A 23,238-nucleotide genomic window follows, 5' to 3' on the forward strand; every position below is an offset into this window, starting at 1 on the left:
AATTTCATTTCAAATGTAGAATTCCTAAGCAACAAAGTCAGTCAGCCTAGTTCAAAGATTTGAACAAGCACTTTCTTTAAACCATCTGGTTTTAAAAAAAGAGGAAAGTTAAGCGCAGCATGTCGATGTGAATAGCTTAAAACTCTTCAGCTGGAAATGAATCTCACCCAGGAATCTGGTTCTGCAGGTATATCTTATTTAGTTTTGGTACGACATTTCGCAAAAATGCCAGACTGGATTCCATTTGTTCAGAGCAGAAAGATTTTCTTGTTGCTGATTTAAGTCAATCTTGGTCTTAATTACTTTTGTATTGTCTTCAGAAAACATGAATATATTTTGTTCCAATTCTGATTGAGCTGCTTCCTTGCCCTGATCTGAAGAATTTAATTATGCTGGAAACTTTCTATCCATGCCTTTACCTTTCAGACAGTCAATCTCTAAATCTTCCTTTTGTCTTTGGGAATTGACTTTCTACTAACATCAGTAACCTAGAATCATAGAATTTACACTGCAGAAATTAGATTATACTTTCAATTTCTTCACCACATTGCCACCATTATGGCTTGTTCAGGCATAAGCTACTGGTGGCAATACCAGGCAGTTTAGTGAACATTTCAGACACAAGCTTTTAAATAGAATATTTATTTCCAAAATTACAATAGTGACGCTTTATACATACTGTGGTTTCATTTATGCAGTTGGTTGCTGAAAAGTAATGGATGAGCTCATGTTATCAAGTGGTAACAAAATTTCATTAGGGTCGTACAAACCATTTGCTTCCAATTTTGACTGTTGTAAGGGCTAGTTTTCATATCCACAGATACACAAAAATGGACAACCATCAGCTAACTCTAAGAAGAGTGGTTGCATTTCCCCTAGCGTCCAATTGCACTCTACTGCTATTCATTAAAATAGGCAGAGGATTGAACCTGGGACTTTCTGGTCAGCAATTTTGTTTATTCCAGTAATGTAATTGTCAAGTGAAATGCAGCAAATTCATGGTTAATTTTAAGTCTTAGTGCAACCCCATCTTATTAATTTGAATAATTTGTTTGCCGCCAATAGCATAACTCACTGGCTAAATTACTGTACCTAAAAATAATCAACCTCCGTAGCATCCCAGAATTCCAATCAGGGTATTAAATTATCTTCAGTTACTGAGTTGAGCACTAAGGAATAAGTTAAACACAGGTTTTAATAGACTGCATTTACTGTTAGGTAATTACACAACACTCTGCATATTTAAATGGCATCTTGTATACTTTAATAGCCAGCATATATATTAAATACAAACCAAACATCAAAAAACTTCATTTGTGCTATTGATGACATTTGATCTGTAGCCTCCCATTCTGGTTGGTTATGACACCATAGCTTTTGTCAGATGGTCAGCTTTGGGATCTTTCCATAAGGCCCACATCTCTATCTGAAACGTCTGTCGTCATGGTAATGAATGTGCACCAAAATACAGATTGTCAGCTTATGCTACAAATCATCGTTTGCTCAACCATCCTTACAATTCAAGATCATCTTGTCTGGTACAACTGGTCTATTAACCCGGGCAGTAGGAGCTGTGGGAATTAAATAGATACATTAAATTTCACATAGCTTCCAATAGACATCACAAAATGAGATAATATGCACAAGAGTGAGGTATGTTTTTTTTTTTTAGATTTGACAATTGAAAGTTAATGTCCATAGAAGCCATCTAGTTGCATCCCAGAAGCAGGTCAAAATATTGAAGAGTAGGTTGTTCAAGCCTGTTGCAGCATGAAATAGAATCATGGTGGATCCTTATCTCCGCAATATGCTCCATACTCTTCCCCCTTACTCTTGACAGAGTCTAGAAATTTATTTCCTTAAATATGTTCTGTGACCTGGCATCCACTGCCTTCCATAATAGATCCTCAGGTTTACCAAGTCTCTGTGCCCTCCTCCATCCCAACAGGAAACACCATCCTTGCATTGTCTGTCCAGTCTTCATCGGATTGCTGGGATTCTGAAGCACCTTTCTCACTCTGGTTAGGAGTAACAAAGCACACCCCCGGCAACATAGTTATGGAGGAACTGGGGTGCAGAAAGGCAACCACAGGGTTGAAAGATGCATGATCAGGGCTTGGGCAGGAGGGGACCGGTGGAAGGTTTGACTCTTTGGGGCTAGGGGAAAGAAAGGAAGTAGCAAAGTGGGTGGATCAGATGGTCTCAATCTTAAATGAGAGGTAAGAAGTCTTACAACACCAGGTTAAAATCCAACAGGTTTGTTTCGATATCACTAGCTTTCGGAGCGCTGCTCCTTCCTCAGGTGCAGTGGTCCGAAAGCTAGTGATATCGAAACAAACCTGTTGGACTTTAACCTGGTGTTATAAGACTTCTTACTGTGCTCACCCCAGTCCAACACCGGCATCTCCATCATGGCTTAACGAGAAAGGTCTATGGGCCTCTGCATAGGGTGGAGGGGTTGCAGAAGGTAAAGAAAAAGAAACGGGGTATCTTCACAGATGGTTAAATCAACCGTCCACCATCTGTTCAGAAGCCATTTAAGCAATAAAACTTCCAAAACCGACTGTTACTGTCTTTCAAGGTGAAGATAGTTCAATTAAAGCAGCAGACACAAGTATGCAAGCAGGACCTCAGGAAGAATTTTCACTGCAAGATTGGGCAGCAAACATTGAGTTCTTGAATTTCCAGTTACTCTCCAATTGTGTGCATACTATTCTAAATATGCAAATTCCTACAGGTTAAAGGAATAACGTACAGTTTATTCATCAACTGCTCTCTATTCAGAAATAACTTACATTGCAGAAAATTCTGGCGAATATTGCTCGCACTGCTTCCGAAAGAAGAATGAAAGTTGTGAATAGTTTCCTGTAGAATCTGCCTCTCTCGCCCCTGTATTTAAAATAAATATATATTTATATTTGCAGAATAGCAATATGTCGATTACAGCACTGTTTGTCATGGGGCACTGGCATTAGTATTGGGACAGAAAGGAGCTGTCCGATGGAGCCAGACTCCACCTGAACTAGTCTGGGACCAAGATCCTAGCAGAAAGGCTAAATAGAGTGGCCACAAGTACTTTAAAACTAGTAAATGGGAAGGGGCCAAGAGTGGTCACAAGTACTTTAAAACTAGTAAATAGGAAAGGGCCAATACAGTTTCAAAAATAAGTCAAAGGACAGAGAATAAAGAAACAGTCAGGAATCCTATTTCAGGTACAGCAGGTAATGGCAAAACTAAATAACACGTGAATAAAGCATCAGTGCTGAGGGACAGGTTGGAGTGCATAGCCCACGCAAAAGAGTATATAAATATATATTATATATACACACTGAGTAAGGAATAAATTGAGTTGCAGGCACAAATTAAAATTGGAGATTATAATATAGTAGCCATTGGAGTACTGGCTGCGAGATGGTCAGGACTAGGCACTTAATATACCAGGTTATAAGGTTTACAGGACGGATGGGGAGAAAGAGTGTGGAAACAGAACCAATTCATTGGTGAGAGGATATACAGAGGGTAAAGCATCCAGTAGAGACCTTGTGAATGGAACTGAGGAACAATAAAGGATCTAAAACTGCAATAGGTGTTTTGTATAGACCCTGGTAGTGGTTCTGAAGTGCTAGATTGTATAAATGCAGCAGAAATTAGGCATGTGTGTCTTAACAGGGATTTTAACTTTAACATAAATTGGGAGAGGCAGTATTTAATTGGGGTATTTGAATCTCTTTCCCTCCACCCACCCAGTGCAGGAACTCCGACATGTCCCCCAGCTATGCCATCGCCTCAGGCAGCGCTGATTCCCTCCACCGGACAAAATCCACCTCTGGGCTATCAGAGGCGAAAGTCAGCCTTCTCCTGCAGCCCTGTCTTGTCCAATACACCGAAGATCACCTCCAATGGGCATGGTGCCACTTTAACTCCCAGAATCTTCAACATAGTTTCAAAGAAGGCAAGTCCAGAACTTGACCAACTTAGGAAGGGCCAAAATATATGCACCGGCCCCTTTGAACGTTGTTTGCATCTTTCCTCCAGTCCCGGAAAGAACCCACTCATCCGTGCCCTAGTCATGTGCACCCTCTGCACCAGTTTAAACTGAATCAAATTTAGTCTTGATTACGAAGAGGTAGAATTAACCCTATGCAAAACTCTGTTCCATATCATTCGCCCCTCAAAGCACAACCCAACCCCTCCTCCATCTTTCCCTTTACTTCCTCCAGTGAAGTCCTCTCCCTCAATTGCCCATAAATATCCGCTAGCCTCCCTTCCCCCATCTCATCCAAGGACACCACCTTATCCATCAGAGAGAGCACTGGCAATCGAGGAAACTGAGTTCCTACTGAACAAAGTACCATACCTGTAAATATCTAAACCCATTCCCCCGGGAGGTGGAATTTCTCCACCAGCTCCTCCAGTCTAGCAAATCCACGAACAAATCCCCCAAACCTCTCGACCCCCCACCTCTCTCCCAGATCTTATATGACGAGTCCATTCCAGCCAGTAGAAATTTATGGTTCCTACAGATTGGTGCCATTAGCAACACCGATTCCAGTTTAAAGTGCTGTCTAAATTGGTTCCATATTCTCAGAAGGCGTTACCACTTGGCTGACAAGAAGAGGAGAGCAATCAGAAGTGCTCTCAAACATGTACAGGAAACCTTCTCCATCTGCCCCCAAACGAACCAAGTATACAAGACATCCCCGCACTCTATGTTTGCCGCCCAGTAATAATTACAGTAAGAGGTCTGACAACACCAGGACAAAGTCCAACAGGTTTGTTTCGAATCACTAGCTGTCGGAGCGCAGCTCCTCAGGTGTCCACCCAAGTCCAATGCCAGCATGTCCATATCGCAGTAATAATTAATCAAATTAGCTAATGCTCTTTCTCCCCCACCCACCCACCCACCCTGGACTGTCTAGCCCTCTACCTTCACTACTTCTATCCGACAAGCCAGGTTCAGCTTGTGTTAAACAAGGCCCAATCATGAGCCACCTGCATTCCCAGGTACACAAAACTAGTCCTGGCCAGCTGAAACGGTAATCTCTCCACATCAGCTCCCTTCCCCAGAGGAGTTCACCAGATATATTTCACTCTTGCCCAGGTTCAATGTATATCCGGAGGGAAAAAAAAATCAAACTTCCTCAGAACTTCCATTATCTTTATCCCCACATTAGCAAGAGGGTCTGTTATGTACACCAATAAGTCACCCGGGAACAGGGACACCCTATGCTCTCTACCTCCACTCTCTATACCCTTCCACCTGGCTGACGACCCGAGTGTGATTGCTTTGGCAATCGAGCCATTGGCTAACTGTAATGGGGAAAGTTGACATCCCTGCATTGTACCCTTATAGAACCAAAAGTACCCCAAACTTAATGCATTGGTGCGAAGGCTCTCAGTGGGGGCCCTGTACAACAGCCTAATCCACAAAATGAACAGAGGCCGAAAGCCAAACTGCCCCAGTACCTCAGAAAAAGGTACCCCCACTCCACCCAGTCAAACGTTTACTCTGTGTCCATGGAGATGATTACCTCTGGCTCGGTCCCCAATGAGGGCGACAGCACCACATTCTGATCTCTGAGATGACCTCAGGCAGGCACCCCTCCAAACGAGTTGCGAACACCTTTGCCAACAGCTCTGTATCAGCCTTCAACAGAGAGATGGGCCCACACTCCACAGGATCGTTATCCATCTTCAGGATTAAGGAAATTGATGCTTGCACCAGTATGGCCAGCAACACATCCCATTAAACATATTCAACAGATGTGGCCCCATACTCTGTTGCAATTTTTTTTGATCCCACCAGAAATCCGTCTGAGCTCGGGGCCTTCCTGGACTGCCCATAGAACAGATACGTTTCATAATTTCCTCCAGCCCGAGTGGCACCTTCAGCTCCTTCCTTCGTTCCTTCTCCATCACGGGGGAGACCAATCCATCCAAGAACTGTCCCATAGTCAAGTCTTCCTCAGACCTGGGAGGGGTGGACCCTTGGAGATTTGCAAGGCCGGGGGCGAGGGAATTTTCATTCTTCTCGCACGTTCATAAGGCCTATTCCCTGATCAACTTTTTTGTTCTGAGCAGGGCGCTGATTGCGAGAGTAGAGGATACCGAGTACTCGGCGAAAGCCATTTCGGATCACGCCCCGCATTGGGTAGACCTAGAGCTGGGGGAGGAGAGGGACCAGTGCCCGTTGTGGCGCTTTGAGTTGGGGCTATTGGTGGACGAGGTGGTGAGCGAGCGGGTCCAAAGAAGCAGAGAGAGATACCTGGAGGCCAACTATAACAGGGAGGTCCGAGTGAGGATGGTCTGGGAGGCGCTGAAGGCAGTGATTAGGGGAGAGCTGATCTCCATTAGGGCCCACAAGGAGAGGAGAGAGCAGAGGGAGGGAGAGGCTGGTGGGGGAGATGGTGAGGGTAAACAGGAGATATGCAGAGGTGCTGGAGGAGGGACTGTTGAGGGAGAGGCGTAGCCTCCAGGCCGAATTCGACCTGTTGACCACCAGGAAGGCAGAGGCGCAGTGGAGGAAGGCCCAGGGGCGATTTATGAATATGGGGAAAAGGCAAGTCGGATGCTGGCGCATCAGCTTCGGAAGTGGAACGCAGCTAGGGAGATTGGGGGAGTTAAGGATGGGGGGGGGGGGGGGAGAAAGAGTGCGGTGTGGAGTGGAGTGGGCATCAATGGGGTCTTCAGGGACTTTTATGAGGAACTGTATCGGTATTGGGCGCTGCCCCCACTGGAGGAGGGAGGGATGGGCCACTTTCTGGACCAACTGTAGTTCCCGAAGGTGGAGGAGGGACTGGTGGAGGCATTCGGGACCCCGATTGGGTTGGAGGAGCTGGCCAAAGGGATAGGGAGCATGCAGGCGGGGAAGGCACCGGGGCCAGACGGTTTCCCGGTCGAATTTTACAAAAAATATGTGGACCTGTTGGGCCCGTTGCTGGTTAGGACCTTCAATGAGGCAAGGGGGAGGGGGGGGGGTTGCCCCTGACGATGTCCCGGGCACTGATCTCCTTGATCCTGAAGCGGGACAAAGATCCCCTGCAGTGTGGGTCTTACAGGCCGATTTCATTGTTAAATGTAGATGCCAAGGTGGTGGCAAAGGTCTTAGCCACGAGAATTGAGGATTCTGTGCCGCAGGTCATCCACGAAGACCACACGGGGTTCGTGAAGGGGAGGCAGTTGAACGCGAATGTGCGGAGGCTCCTGAACGTTGTTATGATGCCGGCGAGGGAGGGGGAGGCGGGGAAAGTGGCGGCGATGGACGCCGAGGCCTTCGATAGGGTAGAATGGGGGTACTTGTGGGAGGTGCTGAAGAGGTTCGGGTTTGGGGAGGGGTTCGTCAGGTAGGTTAGGCTGTTGTACAAGGTCCCGATGGAGAGTGGCCACGAACAAGAGGAGATCTGAGTACTTTCGGTTGCATCGAGGGACGAGGCAGGGGTATCCCTTGTCCCCCCTGCTTTTCGTGCTGGCGATTGAACCCCTGGCTATGGCACTGAGAGAGTCGAGGAATTGGAGGGAGCTGGTGCGGGGTGGGGAGGAGCATAGGGTGTCGCTCTATGCGGACGACTTGCTGCTATATGTGGCAGTCCCGGTGGGGGGAATGCCGGAGGTAATGAGGATCCTCAGGGAGTTCGGGGATTTCTCAGGGTACAAGCTCAACATGGGGATGAGCGAGTTGCTTGTGGTTCACCCAAGGGACACAGGAGAGGGGGATTGGCGAGCTCCCACTAAAAAGGGCGGAGAGGAGCTTCAGGTAATTGGGGGCCCAGGTGGCCAGGAGCTGGGGAGCCCTGCATAGACTTAATTTCACAAGGCTGGTGGAGCAAATGGAGGAGGGGTTTAAGAGGTGGGATGCGTTGCCGCTGTCCCTGGCGGGTAGGGTGAAGTCAGTCAAGATGACGGTGCTCCCAAGGTTTTTGTTCCTGTTCCAGTGCCTCCCCATTCTTATCCCGAAGGCCTTCTTTAGGCGGGTCAACAGGAGCATAACGGGGTTTGTGTGGGCGCGAGGGACTCAGAGGGTGAGAAGGGTGTTCCTGGAGCGGAGTAGCGATGGGGGGGGGCTGGCGCTGCCCAACCTCTGTGGGTACTACTGGGCCGTCAATGTGGCGATGGTGCGCAAGTAGGTGATGGAGGGGGAGGGGCGGCATGGAAGAGGCTGGAGATGGCGTCTTGTGAGGGTACGGGTCTGGAGGCGTTGGCAACGGCGCCGCTGCCGCTCCCTCCAATGAGGTATACCACGAGCCCAGTGGTGGTGACTGCCCTCAAAATCTGGGGGCAATGGAGGCAGCACAGGGTGGGGGGGGGGGGGGGGGGGGGAAGTGGGGGCCTCGGTATGGACACCAATACGGGGGGGGAACCACCGGTTTGTCCCAGAGAGAATAGCTGGAGGGTTTTCGGGGTGGTACAGGGCAGGGATAAGAAGGTTGGGGGACCTGTTTGTGGATGAGAAGTTCGCGAGCCTGGATGAGCTGGAGGTGAAGTACGGGCTCTCCCCGGGTAACGCCTTTAGGTATCTACAGGTAAGGGAGTTTGTCAGGTGGCAAGTGGTGGAATTCCCGCTGCTGCCGCCACGCACTGTACAGGACAGGGTGCTCTCGGGGACATGGGTTGGAGAGGGGAAGATCTCGGCAACTAGGGTGATGCAGGAGGAGGAGGCGGCCTCGGTGGAGGTGCTGAAAGGTAAGTGGGAGGAGGAGTTGGGGGAGGAGATCGAGAAGGGGACGTGGGCAGATGCCCTAGGGAGGGTGAACTCTTCCTCTTCGTGCAAAAGGCTCAGCCTCATACAGTTTAAGGTGCTGCACAGGGCACACACGACCGGGACAAGGGTGAGCAGGTTTTTTGGGGGTGAGGACAGGTGTGTTAGGTGCTCAGGGAGCCCAGCAAACCATACCCATATGTTCTGGGCATGCCCAGCGCTGGAGGACGGTGTCGAGGGTGGTAGGATCCAGGGTCAAACCGGGCCTTGGGCTCGCAACATTTGGGGTTGCAGAGGAGCCGGGAGTGCAGGAGGCGAAAGAGGCCGGTATTCTGGCCTTTGCGTCCCTGGTAGCCCGGCGAAGGATTCTTCTTCAGTGGAAGGATGTGAGGCCCCCAAGCGTGGAATCCTGGATCAACGATATGGCAGGGTTTATTAAATTGGAGAGGGTGAAATCTGCCTTCAGGGGATCGGTGCAAAGGTTCTTCAGGCGGTGGCAACCGTTCTTGGACTTCCTGGCAGAACGCTAGACAATGGTCAGCAGCAGCAGCAACCCGGGGGCGGGGTTCTATTTCATTTGTTTATACTGGGGGATCTGAAGGGGTGTATATATTTGCTATGTTTGCTATGTGTTTTCATAGAATTTCATAGAATTTACAGTGCAGAAGGAGGCCATTCGGCCCATCGAGTCTGCACCGGCTCTTGGAAAGAGCACCCTACCCAAGGTCCACACCTCCACCCTATCCCCATAACCCAGTAACCCCACCCTACACTAAGGGCAATTTTGGAAACTATGGGCAATTTAGCATGGCCAATCCACCGAACCCGCACATCTTTGGACTGTGGGAGGAAACCGGAGCACCCGGAGGAAACCCACGCACACACGGGGAGGATGTGCAGACTCCGCACAGACAGTGACCCAAGCCGGAATCGAACCTGGGACCCTGGAGCTGTGAAGCATTTGTGCTATCCACAATGCTACCGTGCTGCCCACAGTTTTGGTGGGTGTTAATATATTATTTATGTATAAGGGGGAGGGGGGCACTGGGTTGTTTTGTATTTCATTCTATTGGGTTCCTTTTACATTTTGTTGTTGATATTTTGTGAAAGCTTGAATAAAAATTTTTTTTTAAAAAAAAAGATGCATTATTTGAAAGTCTTGTTTGGCGAGAAGCAACTTCCCTTCAATATATATTCTGGGCATTATGTGACATGACTCTTATTAAAGGGAGGATTCTTTAAAAGGATGCATAGAAGCTCTTTGGACATGTTACGGGTAAACAGGAATATAGATGAATGGGAAGTAGCTATCTTGCAGTTGAGCTCATGGGATAGTCAGAAGCCCACCACTTAAGGAAACCAAGCCTGATCTAAAGCTTAGGTATCCAGGAAATTAGTTTGTATGACTGCAATAGTTATTTATACTATTGGAGTCTAGTCATAAAACATGAATTTGGACAATACTGCGAGCCTGAACCACAAGAAATCATTTAGAGTTTGAAAGAAATGTCCTTGCACCTTGATGTTTATGTCATTGAATTAATATGCAAGAAACTAATTTAAACTAATCAAATTTTAGTGACCAGATATTTTTCCGTTGGCATATTACAGTTGTTTCTATCCATACCTTCCCAGCATTTAACTCAGAGATGGCAGCCAAGATCTGTTGCCTCGAGCCATCTGTCTTTACACCCAACTCCTTCAAATCACCATCAGTTAGTGTAAGGAATGCTTCCATATCCACCTGCAAGACAGGCAAGTTCATATCTTTGGACACTTGAGTAACAGACATATTATGAGCATCTTCCAGACAGGAATTCTGCTAGGAAATAAACACAATCTTTAAGATCTTGTGGTACAGAGATCCACATTTGAAAAGCGCTGCTATTAAGCAGCATTAAAAAGGCATGCTCTGTCCTGAAGTCCATTTTTGAAACAAGGCATCAGTTGAAAGTATAAATTTTGCATTTCATAGGTTTCAGGGAAAGGGGCGGAGAGGAATGAAATCATGATGTTGGAAAAATTAGAACAAGGTTTCTTTCTTTTCAGAGTGTGAAACCAAGCCACAAGAGGAAAGAGTGGGAGTACTAGCAGGGAAATAAAAACTAGTTGCTAGGGCACACCTACCAGCTTCAGATCCAAACAGAAATAAAAATATGTGGATCATTTTGGCTACTGGGCTTCATTTAAAAAAATGAGAGTCAAGAGCTCCCATTTATTGTGCATTTATTTATTTATGCTTTTTAAACTTCAAACATATACCCCAAAGTGCTTAATAACCAAAGAATTGTTTCTGAATTGCAGTCGCACTCGTTATGTAGGCAAACAGAACAGCTATTGGACCACAGTAAAGTCCCACAAATAGTGAGGATCTGGTCAAATCATCTGTTTTAGTAATGTTAATTGAGGGATAAATGTTGATCATGAGACCAGGAGTCCATGCTTTTGTTTAATGAGAAGTGCCATATAATCATTTACATCCATCCAATGAGAAAGAAAGAGATGGCCTCAATTTAACACATCATCCAAAAGACGACACCACACACTATACATGCACCCCAAGTACTGCATTGAAGTGTCAACCTTGGTGAAATACTCAACCCTTGGAGTGAGGATATAAATATGCATTTCTTTGAGGGATGTACATGAAATCATGGTACAATACCTCAAATCCAACACCCCGAGACCATGCAGATATTTCCAGATTTCGGGATGGGTGGTTCAGGACAAGGCAGTTTGGGTCAGGCCATGTTGGGTTAATTAGTCAGATGATTATCTCTATCCCACCTCGACCTCTTTATTTTCATTCCATTTCATTTTAACGTTTATTTCTTTCTTGTCTTTATATATACACGTTTCCCCCACGGCCCCCAACTTTTTTCAAATTAGTAATCTCACAAGTAGGCTTACATTTACACTGCAATGAAGGTACTGTGAAAGGTCCCTAGTCGGCACATTCCCACGCCTGTTCGGGCACACATAGGGAGAATTCAGAATGTCCAAATTACCTAACAGCACATCTTTCAGGACTTGTGGGAGGAAACCGGAGCACTCGGAGGAAACCCACGCAGACACAGGGAGAACGTGCAGACCACACAGACAGTGACCCAAGCCGGGAATTGAACCTGGGACCCTGGAGTGTGAAGCAACAGTGCTAACCACTGTGCTACCATGCTGTCTTTTGTGAGGGCCACGAAGAATCCAGCACGAGTTTCAAGGATACAAAGAAATAACATTTATTTACAATAACATATATATATATATATATAGCAACCTCGCTTGCTGCTTATTTCTTCCTGCTGGTTCCAAACTGGCCAGCTTTATTTATACAGGGAGTCTGCTAATGATTTCTCCGCACCCCTCATTGGGGAAGCTCGTACTCCCACAGGATTGTGGGATTGTCATTAGTCCCCAGCCAATGGTAAGCAGGCAGGTTATAACACCGTACAAAGGATATGCCTTACAATCGACCCCCAGCCTCCTGCGTGGCAGGTGAGAATTCTATCACTGAACCAACAATGTCCTTACCTTTCCTCCCCTTTGCTTCTCCCTGCCCCCCTACATCTGTGACACCTTATTAATAATAATAATAATAATAATCCTCTGATTTTAGTTTCTCTGCTGTTTGGCCTTTGACATCTTTTATTTTCTCTGGGGACTGCCATTACCACTCTTTTCCCTTGGTTTCTGTGGCTGTGACTCATCTTTGATTCCCTCACGCCACAGTATAAATATCTCCCATTTTCTATGCCTTTTAGCTTTGACATATGGACTCGAAACATTAGCTCTTTTCTCTCGCCACAGATGCTGCCAGGCCTGCTGAGATTTTCCAGCATTTTCTCTTTTAGTTTCAGATTCCAGCATCTGCAGTAATTTGCTTTTATCTTGGGTCAAAGGTTGCTTGGAGTAGGGCGACATGGTGGCACAGTGGTTAGCACTGCAGCCTCCCGGCACAGAGGACCCGGGTCACTGCGTGGAGTTTGCACATTCTCCCCATACACAAAGATATAGGAACAGAATCAGGCTATTTGGCCCATCGAGTCTGCTCCATCATTCACATTCCTCATCTTTTACCTACAATGCCAAGAGTTGGATTGCAAAATCAGCCAGAGCATCCCTCCCCAGAAGACATGATCTAGGGGTAGGCAATTTAGCCTCCAGAGCCTAAACACCTTTAATGAGATCATGGTTGATCCCATCATGTCCTCAACTGCCCGTTCTCATTAACCCTTCAACCCATTATCAATTAAAAATCTGACTTTTAATAATCTTTTAGTGTCACAAGTGGTCTTACATTAACACTGTAATGAGGTTACTGTGAAAATCCCCTAGTCGCCACAATCTGGCGCCTGTTCAGGTACACGGAGGGAGAATTCAGAATGTCCAATTCACCTAACGAGCACGTCATTTTATAATTTTTCCCATCACCATTTTGCACCCAGTGTTGGTGTTACCTGTGGTCCAACTCCTCAAATGTTCTCACTGGCCCTGCATCCACCGCACACTGGGTAGCGTATTCCAAAGATTCATAACCCTTCGGGAGAAGTAGTTTCTCCTCAAATCAGTTTTAAATTTGCTACCTCCCATTCTAAGTTATGACCTCTCGTTTTAGAATGTCCCACAAGTGGAAGCATCTGCTCCATGTCTACTTTATTCATACCTTTTAGCATCTTGTATACCTCGATTTGATCTCCCCTCATTCTTCTAAACTCGAGAGTATAGGCCTAAATTGTTCAATCTCTCCTCTTACGACAAACCCCTCATCTATGGAATCAATCTAGTGAACCTCCTCTGAACTGCCTCCAATGCCACTACATCTTTCCTTAAATACGGGGGAAATTATGCACAATACTCCAGGTGCGATCTCACCAATGCTTTGTATAGTTGCAACAACCCTTCCTTACTATTATATTTAATTCCTTTTGCTATAAATGCCAACATTCAATTTGCTTTCCTTATTACATGCTGCACCTGCATGCTATTTTTCTGTGACTCATGCACAAGATCACCCAGACCTTTTGCATCGGAGCACCCCAAAGTCTCTCCCCATTTAGATAATATTTTGTCTTCCCATTTTTTCGACCGCACACATATCCACGTTAAACTCAATTGGCCCACTTTCCTAACCTACATGTCCATTTGTAAGGTTCTTATTTCCTCACTGCATCTTACTGTCCCACCTAATTTTGTGTCATCTGTTATGGGCCAGGGTTGAGAGAATCCCAAAGTGTATCATGGAGTTCACCTGACCCACAACTGTTAATAGATTGTGGTTATGGGGAACACACGGGCTTACCTTACAGGTGTAGTGCAACAGACAGTTAACGTACTTTTAAATGAAAACAATGTTTATTTATGAAACCAGTTATCACTATATAAACCCACAGTAAACATCTTAACAACTATCAACACCAATAAATCCCCCAAAGAATACAGTACTCTAAGTAATCTTAATCTTTCCTTGCAACATCCATAAGACAAAAAAAAAAACCTTTTTACAGAAAGACATCAGGTTCAACTTCTCTACAGAACAGGTATTATTTTTAAATCACCAAAGGATCTGTAGACAGTCTTTAGATTGCAGAGAGGAGAGAGAGACTAATACGTCTTGCTGTGACTGCAGTTATCCAGCTCTCAAAACGAAATTAAAACACACCCTGTAGCAGACAGCCCAAAGCAAAAGTAAAAGCAGACAGACAGCCCAGCTCCACCCACACGGACATCACTGCCGTAATAAAAACTAATTTCTTAAAGGTACACCCACTACAGCTATTTTATAAACACCCATTTCTTAAAGGTACATCCACTACAGTTATTTTATAAACACCCATTTCTTAAAGATACTCTCACATGACAGATCTGCATGGGTTTCACCCCATGTCCCAAAGATGAGCAGTATAGGTGGATTGGCCATGCTAAATGCCCCTTAATTGGAAAACAAAAGGAATTGGGTACTTTAAATTTTAAGGGAGAAAAAACAGTGGGCGCAAAGCTGGTAACTAGTCTGGTGCCACACTGCTAATGCAGTAGCTAAGTAAATTATCCAGGCAAGTTATTTATTATTTTTTTTTTTTAATAATTTTACTTAAATAAAATGTTCAGATTTCAAGTAGCCTGACTAGAAGTTATCTACCTGTACGGCCCTTCACAGTTTCTAACTAGAGCCAGCATCAATCCAAATATGCCAGAGCTGAAAAACATCCATATAAATTAAACCCCAATTTAACTTGCATCTCAAGGTTGTGGGGGAAAGAGAAAGGAGGAAATGAGTGCCTTCAGACTGGGAACTGAAGACGGTTCTCATAACAAACCCCTACAGAATTATGTGGACTCACAGGAACAGGGATAATGGAGCTGCTTATCAATCATAGGTCAGTAAAATATGGAATATATTCATGAACATTTACTGAGAAAGTGATTGAGTACATGTTGCACAAATTTCGTCCACAATAGGTTGTGCATTAGAGAGGTAGGAGTTAGCATGATGTTGCCAGGAATGGAAAATTTAATCTACAAGGAAAAATTATTTTCTTTGGAGGAAAAACAAATAGGTTGAGTGGAGATTTCACTGAGGTGTTTGAAATTGTGGCCTGAATAAAGTGGTTGGGAAGGACTTATCTCCTGAACAGAGGCATTAACAACCAGGAAACGTAAACAAAAGTATTTGGCAGGATTAGAAAAGAGTGCAGGAGAGCTTCTGTTCATCCAGAGTGTAGTGAGGGTCTGGAATTCACTGCCGACACAATGGTGGTAGAGTCATTACATTTAAGAAAAACTAGAATATGCAGTGCCTTTATCTGCATGGCTTCAGGCAATAGCTGCAAAGTGGAATCGGGTAGGAAACACAAGCGGCCTGTGATTTTCTATGATTCGATTCTATGTTTCTTGTTGACTTTGGTAAAGCCAATATCTTTCTTTACTACAAATAGTGATGGGTGTGGATCCAATAATGATTGAGTGTTGGGAGAGCTTGTAGCTAATGAAGACCATGACAACAGTCCAGCAACGTCTGCCAAAAGACTTCACAAAGAATATATATATATTGTAAGTGCAAGAGCTATGCTTTAGCAGCAATACGAACCCTGTACTGCTCATAGGCATCTACTACAGTAAGTGCTTGTAAATCCGATACTCACTAAAACAGATGCAGATGGCGGTATTAAATAATTCAAGCATTTGAGAAACATATCCTCTGGAAATTCAGTAAAGTACTGAAAAAGGATTTGAAAAGAAAAGACAGCGGGTATTGCTGGGCTCTTGAAAGTCCAATTTGGGCACAAGCATCAAATACACATTTTGACAATTAATGGTGGTCAGGTAGGAGAGTTTCTCCTATGTGGTACTGTATATAATTGGAACGGTGACATGAGAACAAGAAGTCACATAACTATTTTTAAGTGACGTTTTCCATGCTAGTTTACTTTACGCATTGTATGATAAATGTAATTGATAGAATAAAGTGGTTTTCAAGTAGTAATACATATAACACAGATGGTAACATAGGAATTGCACTGCAAGCTCATTCGCCATAAAAACACTGGAAATCTATCATTTAATCAACAGCATACTAAAAAAGACACCTCTAAATATAAATCACAGCCATAAACACGTCTAAAATCACAAAAAATAGCTAACCACCAGACTATAAAAATTTAATGTTTTTGTTGAGTTTTCTTTACATTGAAATTGTAACCAGGAGCATTGTAGAGTGCAATGAGCAGAAAAGGTTTCAGTGAGAAACGGTTACATACTGCTTTAAGTACAGTATGCATTCTACTGCTTGATTTGTTTGCAACAGGGCAAAGGGCATTAGCTCTAGAAAATGGATCTTTAATCACTTCCAAAGTTCTCAATGGTTGCATTATATGTGGAATGAAGCTCATCTAATTTATTGCAACAGAATAGCACCCCTATTGCCATTGTGACAATTTAATTTACTTCAGTCAGTCAATTTTGTGATTGGCCTCAATTATAGTTTTGAATATCAAATTGACACATGAGTAATTGCCATTCTACTTTCAATTTAAGATTGACAATGAAAAAATAGATTCTTCATAATCAATTCTGAAAATAAGTACGATGAGAAACAATCCCAAGAACAGACTGGATAGACACTCTGTGCAAGGATGAATACTTACCATCAGGTTATTTTCACAGCTAGAGAGAGAATTAAAGTGGAAGACTGCAGAAAGACAAGAGAGAGAGAACATGTAGAAATGGGGTATTATACTCCATTGGACTGTACACAGTAATGAGCAAAAACACTACTGCAGGTCATCACTGACAGAGAATTACAATAATCAAAATAGTTTTTAAAAAGACTCCCTCTGGAGGGCAAAATTAAAAGGAGTACAAAAACTGAAAGATGGCAAAATACTATTAAACAATTGGAAACAGAACCATGAGACACAAAATGTCGGTTTGCCTTGCTCTTTAAAAATACATTGAAATTTTTTTAAAAGGTTTTTGAAATATTAAGAAATTTTTTTGCTAAAGAACAATAGACCAGATTACTGACAAGCCCAGGGCCAGCATTGGCAGACGTTTTGAAAGTTGGCCACATTCTGGCTGCATCTGAGCTAGGGGGTGGTCTGTGGCCCAAGGAAATTGAAGGAAAAAAAGCCAAGAATTTTGACAATGATGATGATGAGAGTTGAGGAAAGCGTGGAGTTTTTTTTAAAACACAGAAATAAAATCTACGATAAAAGGTAATAAAAATAAATTATAAGCACTAATGATATCCTTTCATCACTGATCCTAGTACACTCATGTAAAGTAAAAGTTGAGAACCACTCAAGTTATTTACAAAGTTTGATAAGGAAAATATTTTAAGAAATAGTAGCTGAAATTATGGACAGGACAGAATTAGAGGTAGACTAGCAGGCTTCTACATTATGCACTTGGAAATAATACAACCTATGTCGAAGTTGATCTCACAAAATAAATGTTTTGTCATGGAGACAGGTGTATACATCCAACCTTTTATTTCCTCCTTGAAAGGTGGAGGGTTTAAGTAAAATATGAAAGTTTGAGGTAAAATTGTACAGAATGTAATTTCTGAAGAAAATCAAACAATATCAGTATTACCTCTTGTTCTTCAAATATAGGTTGATATTTTTCCAGTGACAACTTTTTTAGAATGCTGGATAATTCATCTGAAGGGAAAAATAATAGAACATGCATGGGATATCAGCTGACATTACTTTGGATCATGTTGGAATTCAGTCATGAACAAGTCCAAGAAAGAGCCTACATATAAACGGACAAGTCCCAAATCAGAAAGGACATTCATCACACATATCTTCTAGTCACCAAAGACCCGTATTTAACATCTTTCTGGTATCTTACCTTCTAAGGATGTGGCAAGAGATTATTTTAATGTACTCGGCTGTCTCCACTACAGACGAGCAGAATCAGTCAAAGTAGAGTGATCCTAACATTCAGTTTGTGACTGAGAAACTCGTGTCCGAAACTGGCATCTTACACTCTAATAAAGGCGATTACAAAAGTTGGAAGACAGTTGATAAGAGTGGATTGGGAAACTGGGGCATAGGCAGACATTTCTGGAGATATTTCAGAACTCAACTAAAATATATAATTGAGAAAGACGCTACAGAAAGAATACATAATTCCTGGCTACCTAAGAAAGATAAGAATGGTTTCAAATTGAAAAGCTGCAATATGCTAGAAGACTGAGAAAACTTTTATAAACCACTAAAGCATGACTCAAAAAAGTAAAGAGGAAGAAATGCTGGGAATGTTTTTTTATTCTTTCATGAGATGTGGGCATCACTGAAAAGGTCACCATTTGTTGCTCATCCCCAACTGCTCTCGAGGTGAGCAGTCTTCTTTAATTGCTGCAGTCCATGTGATGCAGGTACACCCAGAGTGCTGTAGAAAGGGAGTTCCAGGAGTTTGACCCCGCAACAGCAAAGGAATGGCAATATAGAGTTTCCTTGTTCTTTCCAGTGGTAAAGGTTGCAAGTTTGGAAAGTACTGAAGGAGCCTCGGCAAATTGCTGCAGTACATCTTGTATATAGTACACACTGCTGCCACTGTGTGTCAATGGCGGAGAGAGTAAATGTTTAGATTGGTGAACGGGGTGCTAATTAAGCAGGATGTTTTGTCCTGGATGTTGTCAAGTTTGTTGAGGGTTGTTGGAGCCACACGTATCCAGGTAAGTGGAGTATTTAGACTTGCGCTTTGTAGATGGTGTACAGGCTAGGAGAAGTCAGGACGGAAAGATAGTATTAGCATTTAGGAAATAACGGGCGGCACAGTAGAACAGTGGCTGGTACTGTTGCTTCGCAGGTTCGATTCCTGGCTTGGGTCACTATCTGTGCGGAGTCTGTACAGTGTCTGTGTGGGTTTCCTCCAACAAGCCCTGAAAGACGTGCTGTCAGATGAATTGGACATTCTGTATTCTCCCTCCGTGTACCCAAACAGGCGCCGGAATGTGGCAACTAGTGACTTTTCATGGTAACTTCATTGCAGTGTTAATGTAAGCCTACTTGTGACAATAAAGATTATAATAAAATAAAGCACACTGAAAATGGTTTTGTGAAAGGGAAATTTGTGCTCGACAAATTTATTAGAGATCTTTGAGGATATAACAAGCAGGGGAATGAGAACAGTAGAGGTACTGTGTTTGGATTTCCAGTAGACATTTGATAAGGTACTATATAAAAAAGCTATTATACAAGCAAAGAGATCGTAGTCTTGTGGGCAATATATTTGATTTGATTTATTGTCACATGTACCGAAGTACAGTGAAAAGTATTTTTCTGCGGCCAATGGAACGTACACAGTACATACATAGACAAAAAAAAGAATAATCAACAGAGTACATTGATAAATGATACAGCGACAAACAGTGATTGGTTAGTGCGAACAAGGGGCCAAACAAAGCAAATACATGAGCAAGAGCAGCATAAACAAAGAATTGGCTAATTACCATAACAGAGAGAGTTGAGATAAAAGGGTAATTTTCAGATTGGAGAACTGTAACTAGTGGAGTGCCGAGGCCTCAACAATTTACAATCTACATTAATTACCTGGATGAAGGGCAATGAGCATTGTAGCCAAATTTGCTGATTATACAAAGATAGGTTGGAAAGCAAATTAAGAGGATGTTACCAAGAGTCTGCAACGGGAAATAGGTCAAATGAATGGAAAGAGATTTGGCACAAGGAGTGCAATGTGGGAAAAATAGAAAAGCACATTATCTAAAAAGGAGAGACTGCAGAATGATGCAGTATAGAGGGATCGGAGTGTCCTCGTATGCAAATCACAATAAAGTAGTTAGGAAGACAAATGCTGGAATGTTGGCCTTGATTTATTTCAACGGGGATAGAATACTTGGGGATTCCCGTTATAACTATTGGTGAGAATACACCTAGGCTACGGTGTACAGTTTTGGTCTCCTTACTGGAGATATATTTCCATTGGAAGCCGTTCACAAAGATAATGGAGTGTTTTATGAGAAAGGATGGAGATCAAGCATATACTCATTCGAGTTTAGAAAATTGAGAGTTATTCTTATTGAAACATAAGATTCTGATAAAGCTTAACAAGGCAGACGCTGAGAGGATGTTTCATCTAGTGAGGACATCACAAACAAGAGGAGCACAGTTTCAAAATGAGCAATTTATTCTCAGAACAATCTTTAGAATTCCCTATTCCAGACTGCATGGGAGAATTATTGAGTCATTGACTATATTCAAGATTGAGCTGCAGTTTTTGATATGCAAGGAAGTCAAGGGTCAGTAAGGGATAGGCAGTAAAGCAGAGTTAAGGTCAGTCAACCATGATCTTGTTAGCTGGCAATGTAGGCTCAAAATGCCAAAAGGCATGCTCCGGTTGCCATTTCCCAAGTTCTTGTACAAGTCAGAAGTCATCATTACATTCGGAGAATCTTAGAATAATCAGTTCTTGCAGAGGAAAGCAGATCAAGATGATGCTTTGGCTGGTCCAGCAAGGTTAAGCAATGAATGTTCACGTCCGTGACCCTTGAACTAAGGAGGCAGAGAAAGGGTCTATAATAGGAGGATTAACTAGGGAGATGGCAATGGTATTCATGTCATAAGGAAATCAAAGGTGACAGTGAGGGCATGATTGAGCAGATCAGTAGCTGCACAAATGCTGTTACAGTACTTCAGTTTTCAGAAAACTGTTATTCTTTCATTGCCATTAAATTAAGTTTTTTTAAACTACCTTTTCATAACGGTTAGTCAGTCGATTTATAAATTGTAATTAGTGTCAGGAGTTTATAAGCTCTTGGTACCACTTAGTGCAATTAGTTTTGTCCAGAAATCTGATTTCTGCCAAATCTTATAAAATCCCTTCCTTGCACATTTGTCTTACCTTCATCTGTGAGGGTTCCACTACTGGACCCACCACTGCTCTTAGACTGTTGATGCGAAGACGAGGACAGTGATACTTCTCCTTGGGGACTTTTAGGAGTGGGGGACGGTGATGGAGTGAGTGTAGGAGAGGTGCTCTTTGAATTTGATGATGTAGCAGACGATGGACGCTGTTTCCCGCATTTCTATATTATCAAGAGAAATAATTGATAACATTTTACACTTGGGTAATTAAGGAGTGAAATAGTTTGTGTGCGAAAGTGCACGGTTTCCTGTTCTGTTCTGTGTTCAGCAGCTGACATTTCCTATCAACGCAGTAGAATATGAACACAAGAATTTGACAGGTCAGTTAGACCATCAAGCCTGTCCACATCTGAAGCAAAGAGCATGATCACTAGACAATTCTTTCCTCATCCTCCAAGCTGCAAGATCTGCTGGGACGAGGCAAAAAAAAAAAAACGAGAAACAAACAGCTCTGATACAAAACTAAAAATATCTGAAAAATGCCAGAGCAGATCAAAGGGCAACCAAATGCAGGCCAGGACATCACAATGGTATACATCAAGACTCAGTAAATAATTCACAGCTCAGTGCATTTTCTAATTGCTTTGCAAAGATCAAGGGCAAGGATTACTTGAAAATTTGTATGCTTCACCTTTTGCCAACTAGCATAAAAGTATTGCTATCATAGCCCTTTTCAATTAGGACAAAGTCACTTTTTGATGCAGATTTTTTTTTCTTGCCACAGAAGATAAATGTATAATTACAAATGCATGGCTATTCCACGGTTTAATAGGTTACCAATGCAGAAATTGTTGAACCAAATTTCAGATTCTGTAATAATCTAAATGCTACAAGTGCCATTTTAAGAATATGGCTATTATTGATATGGAACACAAGACAAAACTGTCAATTTCACAATTCCCCAAAATTGACTTTTAACCCAGGACTAGAACAAGTTACCTGTGCAATGCAATTACCCACAGATGACAAGGCTGGCAGTTCAGGAAGGCTAGCTTCAACAGACGTTGGACGAGGCAGAATCTCAGACCGGTTTGTTTTTAATTCAGGTAAACCGGCTGCCTTCCGCCGCTGGGCTGCAATTTGTGACAAAACACTATCTGAACTTCCTCCTGCAAATTTAAAACAAAAGAAATACATATGTATACGATTAAATTCCTAAATTGCTGGAAGTCACTGAGTAAGTTACAGGGATGTCCCAATTAAAACCAAATCTCAGCCTGCTATGCAGAAAGCGACTGAGGTAATTGCTTTATTCTCATGACTTCCAGCATCCAATAATTACACTGACTGAACCTTGGTCAGTTGCCTATTTTTCTAATGCTCCCCTAGCTGGAAAGGCTATAGTCAACTTACAACTGTCCTAACAATAGTAACTGATTCTGTGTTTTCCTCAAAGAAGTCACTTCAATTTGCCCTGAGAGGGCAAACAATTTTTCCTCTACAATCTCCCTCAGTATGTTGTTTCAAAAACTTTACCCCTTTCAGCTTACACAAACATTTTGTTCTGATATCCCTTTATACCAGATGTCACAAACTGACCTGCTGCATTCTAGCTTTACCAAAATTAATAATTTCAATTATTTTTCAACCACATCCTTAAACATCAAGTACAATGAGCCGACCAGGCGCCGAATGTGGCGACCAGGGGCTTTTCACAGTAACTTCATTGAAGCCTACTTGTGACAATAAGCGATTTTCATTTCATTTCATGGATTTCTTAGTTACTGAGATCTAGACCATCTTTGTATTTGCCTCTGTTGCATATTCTTTTCCTCAATTAACCCCCCCCCCCCAGCTCCACCATAACTTCCTGCTTCAATATGTCTCATCATGTTTCCTCCTTGCTCATTACAATGAAGCAGCTCCAACCAAAAGTCGTCAACAATATACTCGATAACTGTGACAAAGTACTTTAACCCCTGTTGGACATCACTGCAGCATTAGATGTGATCCGCATTACCATTGTCCTCTTGTCATCCAATTTCATGAGATTGTACCCACAGTGTTCCAGTGTGATCCAACTAACCCCCGTTCCTTGGCTCCTTCTTCCTCATCTACCTGCTGCTATTTGGCAAGATTTGTACGATACGTTTCAAAGATTCCACAAAGTGCAGATGAACTACATGTGCACATTTGCCTTAATCTACATCTTAGCTT

The 23,238-nt window shown here is 43.1% G+C and overlaps 1 protein-coding gene across 2 annotated transcripts in view; it reads right to left on the bottom strand.

The window, feature by feature from the left end:
* Positions 1 to 626: 626 nt before the first annotated feature.
* LOC140425502 (ankyrin repeat and SAM domain-containing protein 6-like) overlaps positions 627 to 23,238 on the bottom strand; it is a 72,817-nt gene continuing 50,205 nt past the window's right edge. Inside the window, exons 10-15 of one of the 2 annotated variants that reach the window (XM_072509840.1) lie at positions 22,021 to 22,190; positions 21,059 to 21,242; positions 17,783 to 17,850; positions 10,323 to 10,439; positions 2,796 to 2,889; positions 627 to 1,571 (exon numbers count right to left, since the gene is read on the bottom strand). In XM_072509840.1, coding sequence (XP_072365941.1) covers positions 1,504 to 1,571; positions 2,796 to 2,889; positions 10,323 to 10,439; positions 17,783 to 17,850; positions 21,059 to 21,242; positions 22,021 to 22,190 — 701 coding nt within the window. In that variant the 3' untranslated portion in view covers positions 627 to 1,503. Of the gene's footprint in view, positions 1,572 to 2,795; positions 2,890 to 10,322; positions 10,440 to 16,833; positions 16,878 to 17,782; positions 17,851 to 21,058; positions 21,243 to 22,020; positions 22,191 to 23,238 lie in introns of those variants that run through there. The other variant, XR_011947877.1, reaches the window with a different exon arrangement.

Source organism: Scyliorhinus torazame, chromosome 6 (assembly GCF_047496885.1).
Source record: "Scyliorhinus torazame isolate Kashiwa2021f chromosome 6, sScyTor2.1, whole genome shotgun sequence".
NCBI classification, from domain to species: Eukaryota; Metazoa; Chordata; class Chondrichthyes; order Carcharhiniformes; family Scyliorhinidae; genus Scyliorhinus; species Scyliorhinus torazame.